This window comes from Xyrauchen texanus, chromosome 45 (assembly GCF_025860055.1).
Source record: "Xyrauchen texanus isolate HMW12.3.18 chromosome 45, RBS_HiC_50CHRs, whole genome shotgun sequence".
In the NCBI taxonomy this organism is placed as follows: Eukaryota; Metazoa; Chordata; class Actinopteri; order Cypriniformes; family Catostomidae; genus Xyrauchen; species Xyrauchen texanus.
In genome coordinates, this window is record NC_068320.1 from 28,472,686 (window position 1) to 28,487,632 (window position 14,947).

The window sequence follows — 14,947 nt, forward strand, 5'->3', positions numbered from 1 at the left end:
ATTCTCTCCCTTCTCTATGCTTGCGAAACGTGGACCCCCCTAATGGAACATCATCGCCGGCTAGAAACATTTAGGTTGGCCTGCCTAAGATCCATCCTGGGTTTAACCAGGCTGGATTGTGTGAGGAGCTCACAAATCCTTGAAAGATGTGGACAAAGTCCCATCGGTGAGCTCCTCCGGCAGGCAAGGTTGCGTTGGCTGGGTCATGTAGCCTGCATGCCCGGCCACCACATGCCTAAACAGTTATTGTTTGGCCGGATAGAGGGGGCTAAGCGGGCGCGGCATGGGCTGGAGAAGAGATGGAGTGATGTGGTACAGGAGGATCTGGAGCTGAGTGGACTTGCCGATGACTGGTACCAGCAGTGTCAAGATCGGCCTCTTTGGAGGAGGCTTGTGAAGGATGCTGCTGGCCAGTTGGAGGCAGTCGCCCTCCAACAACAACGGAGGGCAGAGGAGCGACGCTCACAACAACGAGCAGAGCGCAGGGTGGCTAAAGCACAGCAAGTTGGCACAGTAGGGGGCACAGGTGGTGCATCAACCAGTCATCTCAGTCATTCGACCCATGTCACTGGTTGAATCTGTCCCGTGACCTCCTGCCAGCGGGCGTTCGACACTTCACGTGGCCTTAACGTGCACATAGCCTGGCACAAGCGTCGTGGTGACGTCACCGCCACTTAGTGGCGAATGGCGGTTGTTGTTGATGTTGTTGTGTGTGTATATGTGTGTGTGTGTGAGTGTGTGTGTGTGAGTGTGTGTGAGTGTGAGAGTGTGTGTGTGTGTGTGTGCGCGTGAGTGTGTGTGTGCGCGCGTCAGTGTGTGAGTGTGTGTGTGCGCGTGAGAGTGTGTGTGAGTGTGTGTGTGTCTCTGTGAGTGTGCGCGTGTGTGTGAGAGTGTGTGTGTGTGCGCGTGAGTGTGTGAGTGTGTTGGTGTGTGTGTGTGAGTGTGTATGTGTGTGTGTGTTTGTGAGTGTGTGTGTGTGTGTGTGAGTGTGTGTATGTGTGTGTGTGAGTGTGAGAGTGTGTGTGTGTGTGGCGTGAGTGTGTGTGCGCGCGTCAGTGTGTGAGTGTGTGTGTGCGCGTGAGTGTGTGTGTGTGTGTGAGTGTGCGCGTGTGTGTGAGAGTGTGTGTGTGTGTGTGCGCGTGTGTGTGTGTGTTTGAGTGTGTGTGTGTGTCTGTGAGAGTGTGTGTGCGTGTGAGTGTGTGTGAGTGTGTGTGAGTGTGAGAGTGTGTGTGTGTGTGCGCGAGAGTGTGTGTGCGCGTCAGTGTGTGAGTGTGTGTGTGTGTGCGCGTCAGTGTGTGAGTGTGTGTGTGTAAGTGTGTGTGTGTGTGTGTGTGTGTGTGAGTGTGTATGTGTGCGCGCGCGTGAGTGTGTGTGAGAGTGTGTGTGTGAGAGTGTGTGTGTGTGTGTGTGTGAGTGTGTGTGTGTGTGAGAGTGAGAGTGTGAGTGTGAGCGTGTATTTATCACTTTGTGGGGACCAAATGTCCCCATAAGGATAGTAAAACCCGAAATTTTTGACCTTGTGGGGACATTTTGTCGGTCCCCATGAGGAAAACAGCTTATAAATCATACTAAATTATGTTTTTTGAAAATGTAAAAATGCAGAAAGTTTTCTGTGAGGGTTAGGTTTAGGGGTAGGGTTAGGTTTAGGGGATAGAATATAAAGTTTGTACAGTATAAAAACCATTATGTCTATGGAAAGTCCCCATAAAACATGGAAACACAACATGTGTGTGTGTGTGCGCGCGTGAGTGTGTGTGTGTGTGCGCGCGAGTGTGTGTGTGTGTGTGTGTGTCAGCTGAGATCTGCTGGTTTTGGACAGTGATGTTTAGTGGTTTTGTGTTGCTTCTATTCTCAGACACACGTGTGTAATTATCCTCCATCTGATCACGACACACACAAGACTACACCTGACACACACTGCACATCTGAGGTACAGTAGTGCGCTGTTCCAACACAACCAGCGTGTTTCAATGTGTGTCTGTTCATTGACAGGGGGGCAGAGACAAACACAAACAGCAGTGATCTTCTTTCATAATCATTCACACACGTTCTTTATTGCACAGAGTCGGTGTGCTCAGAAAACCTTCTACAGTATCACACGCTGTACAGAAACATATATACTGTACACATAGAAGTCTTTTAGTCATACAGGGAGAAATATACATTTGTTTACAGGTGTTGGCGAGTAATGGGACCGTGTTGGCCCCTGACGGCCCTCAGATTCTCTGAGCCAATGAGAGGAGAGTTCTTACATGAGATAACATCTGTAACAACACGCAGACAAACGCAGACAGACATTCCAGCATCAGGCATCTGTGTTTGATGTTATAATGCATGATTATGAATGATGATAGCGGTTTATTGGACGGCCGATGTTTCTGCTTGAAATGTTTCTCTGAAGTCAACATGTGTTGAATGAGGACCGACTGCAGCGCAGAGATCTGTGACGCTGATATCACTGTTGACATTTCACAGAATCATTCCATACAGCTGCGAGAACAAATATACAACTCGAGGCCTCAAACCATGGAAACACATTGAGAGTACACACAGTGCAGGACCATATGAACACACACCGTCATCCTGCATCCAAACAATGAAGCATGAGGCACACTGTGCAGGTTATGTAACGCTGCTGTCAGAACTTTAAAGGGTCATATCATCGTTTTTCTTTACTTTCTTTCCCTGAGGTCCATTTATAATGTTAATAACGTTATTACACACACAAACAGTGCAAGCTTTTACTCACGTCACCACATTTAACTCTTGAAGGCGGCAATACATCTAACAAAATCTCATTGAAAACGGGTGTGATGTAATTTCGAACAAAATCTGGCCAATAAGAAGGTGTTTTTCAGTTTGGTGGTTCAAAGGTCGTTGGCAAATATGGTTGTCCAAAGTAGATTTTTTTTTAAATCTAATAATAATCGGGGCTCTGTGTATCTCAGCGAGTATTGACACTATCACACCTTGAGTCGTGAGTTTGAATCCAGGGTGTGCTGAGTGATTCCAGCCAGGTCTCCTTAGCAACCAAATTCGCCCGGTTGCTAGGGAGGGTAGAGTCACATGGGGTAACCAAATTGGCACGGTTGCTAGGGAGGGTAGAGTCACATGGGGTAACCAAATTGGCACGGTTGCTAGGGAGGGTAGAGTCACATGGGGTAACCAAATTGGCACGGTTGCTAGGGAGGGTAGAGTCACATGGGGTAACCAAATTGGCACGGTTGCTAGGGAGGGTAGAGTCACATGGGGTAACCTCCTTGTGGTCACTATAATGTGGTTCTCGCTCTCGGTGGGGCGTGTGGTGAGTTGTGCGTGGATGCCGCGGAGAATAGCATGAAGCCTCCACACGCGCTACGTCTCCATGGTAACACGTTCAACAAGTCACGTGATAAGATGCGTGAATTGGCGGTCTCAGACACGGAGGCAACTGAGATTCGTCCTCCGCCACCACGAGGGGAGTTGGGCATTCCAAATTGGGGAGAAAATTTTTTAAAATTAATCTACCTCTAGCCTGTTTATTATTATTATTATTAAATATAAATAGACATTATTGGGGAATAAAAAACTATCGGCAGAGATTTCTGCAGATTAAGATTGTACCACAAAGCAACCATTAGCACTGATTAATCGGTCTGACTCTAGCCTGTATTATTATTAAATATAAATTGATATGAATGGGGAATAAAAAAATATATATCGGCAACTATCGGCAGAAATTACTGCATATTACCGATAATTCCAGAAAGCAACTATCGGCACTGATTAAATCGGTAAAACCGATATATCGGTCTACCCAAGGGTGTGATTTGGCTTGAACATTGGGGGGTTGTAGTGTGAAGCATTAACCCATGTTTACATTGATCATGGTATAAATGATGGGGGAGTACTTGCAAAATCCTGAGTTTCCCGCTCGTAATCGTGGTGCCGTTCATGTGCGTTCAACTCGTAAATATGATCACTCCAACGTGAGTTTTTCAACGAGACTTTGATTTTCTTTTATGGTCTCTGGATGGTTACACCACATGACATTTTTTATTTAAAGCCCCTGGAAAAAACATCAACATTTCTTTGAACTGTATCGGAGATGATCTGGACCAAACAAAATTGCGCCACGTGATCGGCACTCAAAACAGCTTGCTAGCACGAACTTTCAGGAACACTTTGTCTGTTAAACACCTTCTTAATGTAATCGGTGTCTTTCTTAAAAATCTGTTTCATCATCATACGTGAATTATTTTCAGATCATGCAATAACGATAGTAACTGATGCATATTATGATGACATAGCCTATAGCATGTTAGCATTAGCGTTAGCATTAGCGCCATGAATGCAGAATGTAAACATGACAAATGACACATTATCTTCTGCATATATATATTACTTTAAATCACCGTCGAGTTGTTAAAACATCTTTTCCTGTCTGATTGTGAAGGAACATTTGATATGACCCCTTAAAAACATTTCATTGATCGCTAATGAACTTCTCAGCTGTCAAAGCCCTCTAGCTGCTGATCTTGGTGAGCATCTTGTTGATGGCTTGTTTGACGTGTGTCGTGGAGCTCCGGCGGCGAGTTTTGCCCTGTATGGCGCGTCTACGGCGAATCTCGCGACACAGCTCATAGAACGCCTCGGCCACGCCTCCACCCGTGCCCACCTGATCCGTGCACGCCGAACACTCGTAGAACGCGCAGGCCATGTCCGCCGCGAGCCTCTCGCCCTCCTCCGTGGCGACCTGACGGCCGTGTTCCAGATCCGCCTTGTTTCCCAGCAGCACCAGCGGCACGTGTTTGGGTCTCTTCACCTCGTCCAGGAGAACTTTGAGAGGAGCCACATCCTCGAAGCTCCCGCGGTCTGTGATGTCATACACCAGGATGAAGCCGTCGCTCCAGCGCATGTGACCCTCCTTCTGCAGGACATCCTCCTGAGGAACAAGAGAATGTCATGATCTGGTTGATGTCCGGAGTTATTACATTCAGTGGAAAGATTACTAAGACATTTTCTTTCTTTAGAATAACATGCGCTGACGAATGCAACACAAAAACACCAGGAGCATGTGTTTTGATTTCATGTTTACATTCTGAAGACACTGATCAGCATTCGGCCATTTAATGTTACATACTGCTAGGGAGGGTAGAGTCACATGGGGTAACCAAATTGTCCCGGTTGCTAGGGAGGGTAGAGTCACATAGGGTAACCAAATTGTCCCGGTTGCTAGGGAGGGTAGAGTCACATAGGGTAACCAAATTGGCCCGGTTGCTAGGGAGGGTAGAGTCACATGGGGTAACCAAATTGGGCCGGTTGCTAGGGAGGGTAGAGTCACATGGGGTAACCAAATTGGCCCGGTTGCTAGGGAGGGTAGAGTCACATGGGGTAACCAAATTGGCCCGGTTGCTAGGGAGGGTAGAGTCACATGGGGTAACCAAATTGTCCCGGTTGCAAGGCAGGGTAGAGTCACATGGGGTAACCAAATTGGGCCGGTTGCTAGGGAGGGTAGAGTCACATGGGGTAACCAAATTGACCCGGTTGCTAGGGAGGGTAGAGTCACATGGGGTAACCAAATTGGCCCGGTTGCTAGGGAGGGTAGAGTCACATGGGGTAACCAAATTGTCCCGTTGCAAGGGAGGGTAGAGTCACATGGGGTAACCAAATTGGGCCGGTTGCTAGGGAGGGTAGAGTCACATGGGGTAACCAAATTGACCCGGTTGCTAGGGAGGGTGGAGTCACATGGGGTAACCAAATTGGGCCGGTTGCTAGGGAGGCTAGAGTCACATGGGGTAACCAAATTGGTCGGTTGCTAGGGAGGGTAGAGTCACATGGGGTAACCAAATTGGCCCGGTTGCTAGGGAGGGTAGAGTCACATGGGGTAACCAAATTGTCCCGGTTGCTAGGGAGGGTAGAGTCACATGGGGTAACCAAATTGGGCCGGTTGCTAGGGAGGGTAGAGTCACATGGGGTAACCAAATTGGGCCGGTTGCTAGGGAGGGTAGAGTCACATGGGGTAACCAAATTGTCCCGGTTGCTAGGGAGGGTAGAGTCACATGGGGTAACCTCCTCGTGGTGGTGATTAGTGGTTCTCTCAATGGGGTGTGTGGTGAGTTGTGTGTGGATCGTGGAGAGGAGCATGAGCCTCCACATGCTGTGAGTCTCCGCGGTGTCATGCACAACGAGTCACATGATAAGATGCGCGGATTGACGGTCTCAGAAGCGGAGACGACTAAGACTCATCCTCCGCCACCCGGATTGAGGCGAGTAACCGCGCCACCACGAGGATCTACTAAGTAGTGGGAATTGGGCGTTCCAAATTGGGAGAATGGTGGGGGAATACATAAATAAATAAATAAAAAGTATAACTGCACATGTACAACAGTAACTTTCAACATCAGGCAAAATGTCTCTGCAAGAACTGATGTGAGATGAGTGACGGACATCAACAAAAAGTCTCACTTTCCTCTATAATTCTTCTCTAAAGTCTCGATCTAGTTTAACTTGCATTTTTTCCAACGCACTAAAAAGAACAAGAACCCTGAAACTCGGCTGTGCTGATATATTCCAAAACACAGACAGAAGAGTGCAGTGAGACTGAAAAGGGATAGTTCACCCAAAAATGTACTCCCCCCCTCATGCTGTTCCACATGTGTGTGACTTTCTTTCTTCTGCAGAACACAAATGAAGATTTTTAGTAGAATATTTCAGCTCTGTTGGTTCATACAATGCAAGTGAATGGTGACCAGAACTTTGAAGCTCAAAAAAGCACATAAATGCAGCATAAAAGTAATCCATAAGACTCCAGTGGTTTAATCCGTGTCTTCAGAAGAGATATGATAGGTGTGTGTGAGAAACAGATCAATATTTAAGTCCTTTTGTACTATAAATCTCCACTTTTGCTTTCACATTATTCTTGGTTTCTTTTTAGCTATTCAAATTCTTCGTGCATATCGCCACCAACTGGGCAGACAGGAGAATTTACAGTAACAAAGGACTTAAATATTGATCTGTTTCTCACCCACATCTATCATATACCATTCTGAAGACATGGATTAAACCACTGGAGTCTTATGGATTACTTTTATGCTGCATTTATGTGCTTTTTGGAGCTTTAAAATTCTAGTCACCATTCACTTGCATTATATGGAGCTACAGAGCTGAAATTTTCTTCTAAAAATCTTAATTTGTGTATTTTTAGCTGTGACTGAAGTGAAGCTGTTTGTGTTGTGTTACCTGTCCAGCCGTGTCTAGAATCTCCATGCTGACTGTTTCATCGTCAATATTAGCTTGATGTCGATACGTGGACTCTGTGAAAACACACACTAAGGTTTATCAGCAGCTCTCAGGTGTGATTAGTGACACAGGTGTGCCGCTCCACTTTGACCTCTGTAGGTCATTAACTGTCATAAAAGTTTTCATGACAGTAAATGTCCCTCTGTCTCTTTAAAATAAATTATTCCACCGCTCATGTCAACATAAGAAGGGTGCAACCTCTCGAACCATTAAAGGAACAGTTCACACTTAAAATCACTTTCTGAAATCTTCGTGTAGCTCTTTTCCATATAATGACAGCTCATAGTGACCATGACTGTCTAAGCTCCGAAAGGACAAAACATTATAAAAATACCATAAAAGCATCATCAAAAGTAGTCCATATGAGTCTTCTAAAGTTATACAATAGGTTTGTTTACGTTGATATTCACTGATGAGCTTCGCCTCCGCTGAAGTACTCAAATCTAATTTGCGCTTGTGATTAATTTGACCTCATGCGACCCTCTGTACACATGCGTGGACATTGTGTTTTGGCTGCGCTATAGGCTATGCATAATCTAATTGAATTTAATCCGGGTGATCAATGCAAGTAATGTTAATTCCCATGCTGAAGTACCTCAGTAAACCGGTGTATAATTATAGTAATATATAATTAAAATAAAGTATTATAGACTAAAAGTACACCTGTAAAATCTTTTCTCTTTACATCATTATAACTCTCCTAAAATATAACTCGTGCTTTCTCTTCTCACTCGAAGTGCTCGCGATGTTAAAGAGTGGCGTGCTGTCATAGCAACCATGTTACGTTCCGTTTGTCCTACAAAGGCCGTCCCACTTAAAGGAGCACACTCGGTATACAGTGCCTTACCTAATGCGCAGAATCTTCATTTTTGTTGTCTTTTATGTCTTTTTAAGGCCTAGTCCACACTATTATATTTTCGTTTGAAAACGCACTCCAAAGTGGATACATTTGAAAACGTCGTTTTGGCGTTGTAGTGTGGACTGTGGTAACGGACGCTTTGGAAAACGATGACGTGTTTTTCGTCATGTGATCTATCCAACCAAAACAATCAAGATGGCGGCCTGTGTTATATCGGCGCTGTTGTGTCTGATTCTCACTTTGATAGCGTTGTTTTAAGATAAATTTCACTTTGTACAACCTTCACATTGCATTCCTTTAAATGCGACGTGAAGTTTACTCGGAACTGGTGTCCGGCGACGGAACACGAGGACAATCGCGTTTCAGACCGTACATGCAGCGGGGATTTCACGCATGCGCAGTAACATGATTTAAGCGTTTTCATCCGTTTCGGTGCGGACGAGCAACTTTTGGAAACGCTTGAAAACGTTAGTGTGGACGGAGAGCGTTTTGAAATGTTTCCGGATTAATTTAGACGTAGTCTATGTCATTAAACCACTGATAAATCACCTCATCCACGACCGAAACGAGGATAATTATTTTGTATTTTTACCAGTGTTCAGACTTCTGCAGGGTGTTTAACCATCAGCATTTTACTGCAAATGGCAACAAATCAAACTGCTGTGCGTGACCATCAAGGTATGCAACAAAAGACAAAAACGTCATACGTTTTAATTTACGTCCTGATGTCATTGTAATGTCATTAGTCACTTTTACTCTTAATTCATCTTGCCCGTTTAACTCCTTGTTAAACGAGATTACCAAAATTAATGATCGACATCCTTCCACGCTAATCCTCCTACATTCGCGGAGGAAAAGGGGCGTGTTCATTCAGTGGATCAAACCAATGATATGCTCCTTCACAGACCGTCCTCCAATGCTATTGGCTCTTGCTTCAATCAGTCTTTACAGGAGGGAAAAGCTGCCAAACCAGTCTCGTACTTCAAACAAGTGCTTTTTAAAACGCTTGCTTTTTTTTTTTTTTACATTTTTAGGGGGTCTAAGATGACTTTTATGAGGGCTAAAGCAATCTTACATAGGATCTAGTAGTGCCTATGCTCTCAAGTGAAAAATATATCCTCAAAAAAACCTAGTCTGATGTTGTGAAGATTGTTCTGTGAAGTTTCCTCAGATTTGAGTGTGTGTGTGTGTGTGTGAGAGAGAGAGAGAGAGAGAGAAAGTGTGTGTGTGTGTGGAATAAAGATCCAGCAGTATTAAAATCATGAGTGTGTGTCTCACCGAGTGTGGGGTCATACTCCCATATGAAGCGCTTGGTCAGGAATCGCACCACAAGAGCTGAAGAGAGAGAGAGAGAGACAGACAGACAGACAGACAGACAGGTGGAGAGAGTGAATTGTCATGTTGTCAAACCCAAAACAAAATATATGGAATATAGCCACAAGCAGCAATAATAGGGGTCCCATCACATGTAGAGAAGATGACCAAACCGGACAACTGATCATGTGGATGCCGTGGACACGGCTGTTTTGGTGTCAAATTTCAACTGCTTTGATCACAGTTGCACAAACAGGATTTTATTATGTTAAAGTGTCCTCTAGCCTTTCTTAGTTTCTAAGAAAACTTGTCAAATTTTAAATGATATAGATTATGTTACATTCTGAGCATCTCCGAACCTAATGTCTAAGAAACTGCAAAAAAAAACAATTAGCCAAAAATTAACTTTTTTTCAGATTTGACATTATATATCTCTGAGTGTAAATAAGGTGGCTCAGAAAAACTGCTTTTGTTTTGTTCCCAATCATGTCGACTGTATCAGAGTAATATTTAGTGTTGATACGACAAAGCGATCAAAAGTTCCAACATTACAAATATAATGTATCATAGTGTCCAAAAACATCTCCAAACAAATAAAAGATAATAATTGTACATAAGAACTAATTACACATGCAAACACAACAATGACTAAAGGTTTGCATAGCATGCAGACATGATTTTAGTCATGAGATTTCACAGAATGAGTTTCATTCTGTGTCATTTGAGTCATCATTGAGTGTGTGTCGTGTATTTGGCGCCATCTCCTGGTGGCCATATGTAACATTGTGCTTCATGTGGATTATCTAATGATCTATACATCTGATTATCTTGTGTGTGGACTCGATTGAAAGATAATCACTGACTCTAAATAATGATGTGTGATAGTTTATGTTCAGTTTATGTTTTGTGAAGTTATAAGGGAAAACGCGTCATATGAGCAACACCAACATAATAGTTAAAGACATATATTTAGCTGTTTAGTTTGTGATATTCATGGACAGGATATAGAGGCGTAGTCGGGGTGGGGAAGGTGTGCGGTTCGGTGGGCTGGGGATCTCATCGCTGCTTTTTGCAGATGATGTTGTCTTCATGTCATCATCGGTCCGTGACCTTCAGCTCTCACTGGATCGCTTGGCAGTCGAGTGTGAAGCAGCTGGGATGAGGATTAGCACCTCTAAATCTGAGGCCATGGTTCTCAGCAGGAAACCGATGGAGTGCGTACTCCAGGTAGGGAAGGAGGTATTGCCCCAAGTGAAGGAGTTCAAGTACCTCGGGGTCTTGTTCACGAGTGAGGGGACAATGGAGCGGGAGGTTGGCCGGAGAATCGGGGCAGCGGGGGCGGTATTGCACTCGCTTTATCGCACCGTTGTCACAAAAAGAGATCTGAGCCGAAAGGCAAAGCTCTCGATCTACCGGTCAGTTTTCGTTCCTACCCTCACCTATGGTCATGAAGGCTGGGTCATGACCGAAAGAACTAGGTCGCGAGTACAAGCGGCCGAAATGGGGTTCCTCAGAAGGGTGGCGGGCTTCTCCCTTAGAGATAGGGTGAGGAGCTCAGTCATCCGTGAGGAGCTCTGAGTAGAGCCGCTGCTCCTTTGCGTCGAAAGGAGTCAGTTGAGGTGGTTTGGGCATCTGGTAAGGATGCCCCCTGGCCGCCTCCCTAGGGAGGTGTTTCAGGCACGTCCAGCTGGGAGGAGGCCTCGGGGAAGACCCAGGATTAGGTGGAGAGATTACATCTCCACACTGGTCTGGGAACGCCTCGGGGTCCCCCAGTCAGAGCTGGTTAATGTGGCTCGGGATAGGGAAGTTTGGCACCCCCTGCTGGAGCAGCTGCCCCCGCGACCCGACTTTGGATAAGCGGTTGAAGATGGATGGATGGATGGATATATTTAGCTGTTACTCACTATATTTTTATCTGTGAGTAAAACAAATAATCTGTTTGTATTTTACTCTTTAAGATCTTTCCAACAACATATGACACATGAATATTTGATCAGTCTGATGTTTTTACCGAATGCAATAATATGTACGTAAAGTGGAACTTTTTAATAAATTATAAATATGGATTCTGATTTATCTGCAGATTTTAAAGCACTTGTTCAGTTTTGGTCATAATATCTACATGCATTATAAACTACAGCTTCTAAACTTACAAACGCCACCGATTTTCTAGTTATTAATATTTTGACAAAAAAAAAGAATTCTCAAGAAATATTTATAGTTAACTGATTAATTTGCATATCATGTAATTAACAATGCTACTAATAACGTCACAATAATGTATTTATGTATTGATTCAGGTCATGATAGTAAAGAAAGGTGCACAGCTTCATAGTAAGAGTGTTATGAGACACTAATGTTATCAGGTGTGTTATCGCCATTAAACGGCACTTCTCATTTCACGTGACTGATAATCATTCGTCTCGATTCTGATTCTCAGTCTCCGCAGATTTCAGTCACATTACGGTGTAATTTAAAGATTTGTAAAGTCACTAATGAGTCATATGGACTGCTTTTGTGATATATTTATGGTGATTTTATGTTCATTATTATTATGAACTGTTGTTGTGTGGCATTAGATGCATGATGATGTTTATATTCAAATGTAAAGACATTTAGGTTTGGAACGACATGAGAGTGAGTTCATAATCAGAAGTTGTTATTTTTTGGGTGAACAATTCCTTTAAAGGGCCGATGACGGATGAAACTGTTTCACATGTTGAGATGTTTCACTTCCTCTGCTGTTGATCTGTTATGTAAATAATCTCCGTTTGCATCTGGTTTCACTTGCGCAGGAATCTGAGCATTATAACAGTGTTATCCAGCATCTGATCGACTCAAGCACAGACAAAACTCTGTCTTAGACCATAAACAGCCCCTGACCGCTGTGCTGATTAATGAGTGATTAATGGGTTAGTGAGTGCTAGCTTTCTATTTAATGCATACTGCAGACTACTGTTTTTTAGAAATCGTATGTGAAACAGTAGGGAATATTACACGCTAAACATTTCAAATTGTAGTATGCTACACAGTTGTCATATGACCTCATAATGTTCATCATCTACAACATTGAATAAAAATACAACAAATAAACATGCAATGTGATGAGGTCATAGGGTTACCTGAAAAAAACTACTCTCCCCAGTTTGTAACGCCCAATTCCCAATGCGCTCTGAGTCCTCGTGGTGGTGTAGTGCCTCGCCTCAATCCGGGTGTCGGAGGACGAATTTCAGTTGCCTCCGCGTCTGAGACCGTCAATCTGCACATCTCATCACGTGACTTGTTGAGCGCGTTACCGTGGAGACGTAGCACGTGTGGAGGCTTCACGCTATTCTCCGCGGCATCTACGCACAACTCGCCACACGCCCCACCGAGAGCGAGAACCACATTATAGCGACCACGAGGAGGTTACCCCATGTGACTCTACCCTCCCTAGCAACTGGGACAATTTGGTTGCTAAGGAGACCTGGCTGGAGTCACTCAGCACACCCTGGATTCAAACTCATGACTCCAGGTGTGATAGTCAGCGTCAATACTCGCTGAGATACCCAGAAACTCCCTAGCAACCAGGCCAGTTTGGTTGCTAAGGAGACCTGGCTGGAGTCACTCATCACGCTCTGAATTCAAACTCACGACTCCAGGTGTGATAGTCAGTGTCAATACTCACTGAGATACCCAGACTCTCCCTAGCAACCGGGACAATGTGGTTGCTAAGGAGACCTGGCTAGAGTCACTCAGCCTGCCCTGAATTCAAACTCTCGACTCCAGGTGTGATAGTCAGCGTCAATACTTGCTGAGATACCCAGACCCTCCCTAGCAACCGGGCCAGTTTGGTTGCTAAGGAGACCTGGCTGGAGTCACTCATCACGCTCTGAATTCAAACTCACGACTCCAGGTGTGATAGTCAGCATCAATACTCACTGAGATACCCAGACTCTCCCTAGCAACCGGGACAATGTGGTTGCTAAGGAGACCTGGCTGGAGTCACTCATCACGCTCTGAATTCAAACTCTCGACTCCAGGTGTGATAGTCAGCATCAATACTCACTGAGATACCCAGACCCTCCCTAGCAACCGGGACAATCTGGTTGCTAAGGAGACCTGGCTGGAGTCACTCAGCACGCCCTGAATTCAAACTCTCGACTCCAGGTGTGATAGTCAGCGCCAATACTCGCTGAGATACCCAGACCCTCCCTAGCAACTGGGACAATCTGGTTGCTAAGGAGACCTGGCTGGAGTCACTCAGCACGCCCTGAATTCAAACTCTCGACTCCAGGTGTGATAGTCAGCGTCAATACTCGCTGAGATACCCAGACCCTCCCTAGCAACCGGGACAATCTGGTTGCTAAGGAGACCTGGCTGGAGTCACTCAGCACGCCCTGAATTCAAACTCACGACTCCAGGTGTGATAGTCAGCGTCAATACTCGCTCAGATACCCAGAACTCACCTTTATGTGTTTTTAAGACATGAGCAATCGAACATAGTGAAAATTCTCACTAAAATGAATCAGACTTTCTTATGATTCACATGAGAATGTGTTTGATTCTCCTCCTTGCATAGTGCGCTTATAAACAAGGATTCATATATGTGAACGAGTCGATGGCAGAAAACCGGGGCGATCCTGGAAAATCCTGGGTGGGTGGCGACCTGAATGTGACGGCATTGCAGCAAGGTACTCTTTGAAACAATCAGCATGGCTAAATGCAATCAGTTTCACATACTATTTGCAAAAATGGTAGACCGTATACATACAGTGCAGTATTGAGTACATTAGTATGCTAGTGTGTGTCTTCTATCAGCTGATGGAGTTTGTGTGCAGGTGAGAGTCATCCATTTATCATCTGATCCATTAACTTCCTGTCCGACACAACAATGAGACGTGACATCAGTAAATAACCTCTCTATCTCTGTCTTGGTGTGTGTTTTGTAAACGATCCCTCTTCTGGTTTCGTCGTCTCATGTGGCGTAACAGAATGCAGAAATGTAATGGTGCGGTTTTGGCGGTTGCACTGATTTATCGAGACTCGAGTGAGGATCCGTTTCTAACACTGACAGTTTGAACAATCACTTTGCCATTAAATAGAAGAGAACATCTTTAAAGAACCCGAAGTTCACATGTAACATGTACAATCTTTCTTTTACAGGAAAATATAATCTTGCTAACAGGGTGTGTACAAATGTTTCCCCAAACAGAAGCACTCGAGAATGGGAATTTGCCTCTCATTTTTAAGCAATACGGTACAAGAAGGATCATTATATTGGGAATAAACTGCCTTGCAAGTAGCAAAAGCACACATAAAGACGAGCCCTTTCATAGTATATCCCACCCCAACTTTCTGTTTGATCAAAAATACATCAACACAGGAAAGAAAACTGTGTTTGTCAGATTGTCTTTTATCATCCTGATATATTTATATCTTTATAGGACAAATATGAAGAAAGTATGAAACGCCAAACCAAACTCTCCTCATCTAAACCCCATAAAACATGTT

The 14,947-nt window shown here is 44.5% G+C and overlaps 1 protein-coding gene across 1 annotated transcript in view; it reads right to left on the minus strand.

The window, feature by feature from the left end:
* Positions 1-2,029: 2,029 nt before the first annotated feature.
* Positions 2,030-14,947, minus strand: part of rerg (RAS-like, estrogen-regulated, growth inhibitor) — a 28,522-nt gene continuing 15,604 nt past the window's right edge. The window contains exons 3-5 of the mRNA XM_052118233.1: positions 9,419-9,475; positions 7,222-7,295; positions 2,030-4,924 (exon numbers count right to left, since the gene is read on the minus strand). Of these exons, the coding sequence (XP_051974193.1) occupies positions 4,505-4,924; positions 7,222-7,295; positions 9,419-9,475 (551 nt within the window). The 3' untranslated portion in view covers positions 2,030-4,504. The remainder of the gene's footprint in view (positions 4,925-7,221; positions 7,296-9,418; positions 9,476-14,947) is intronic.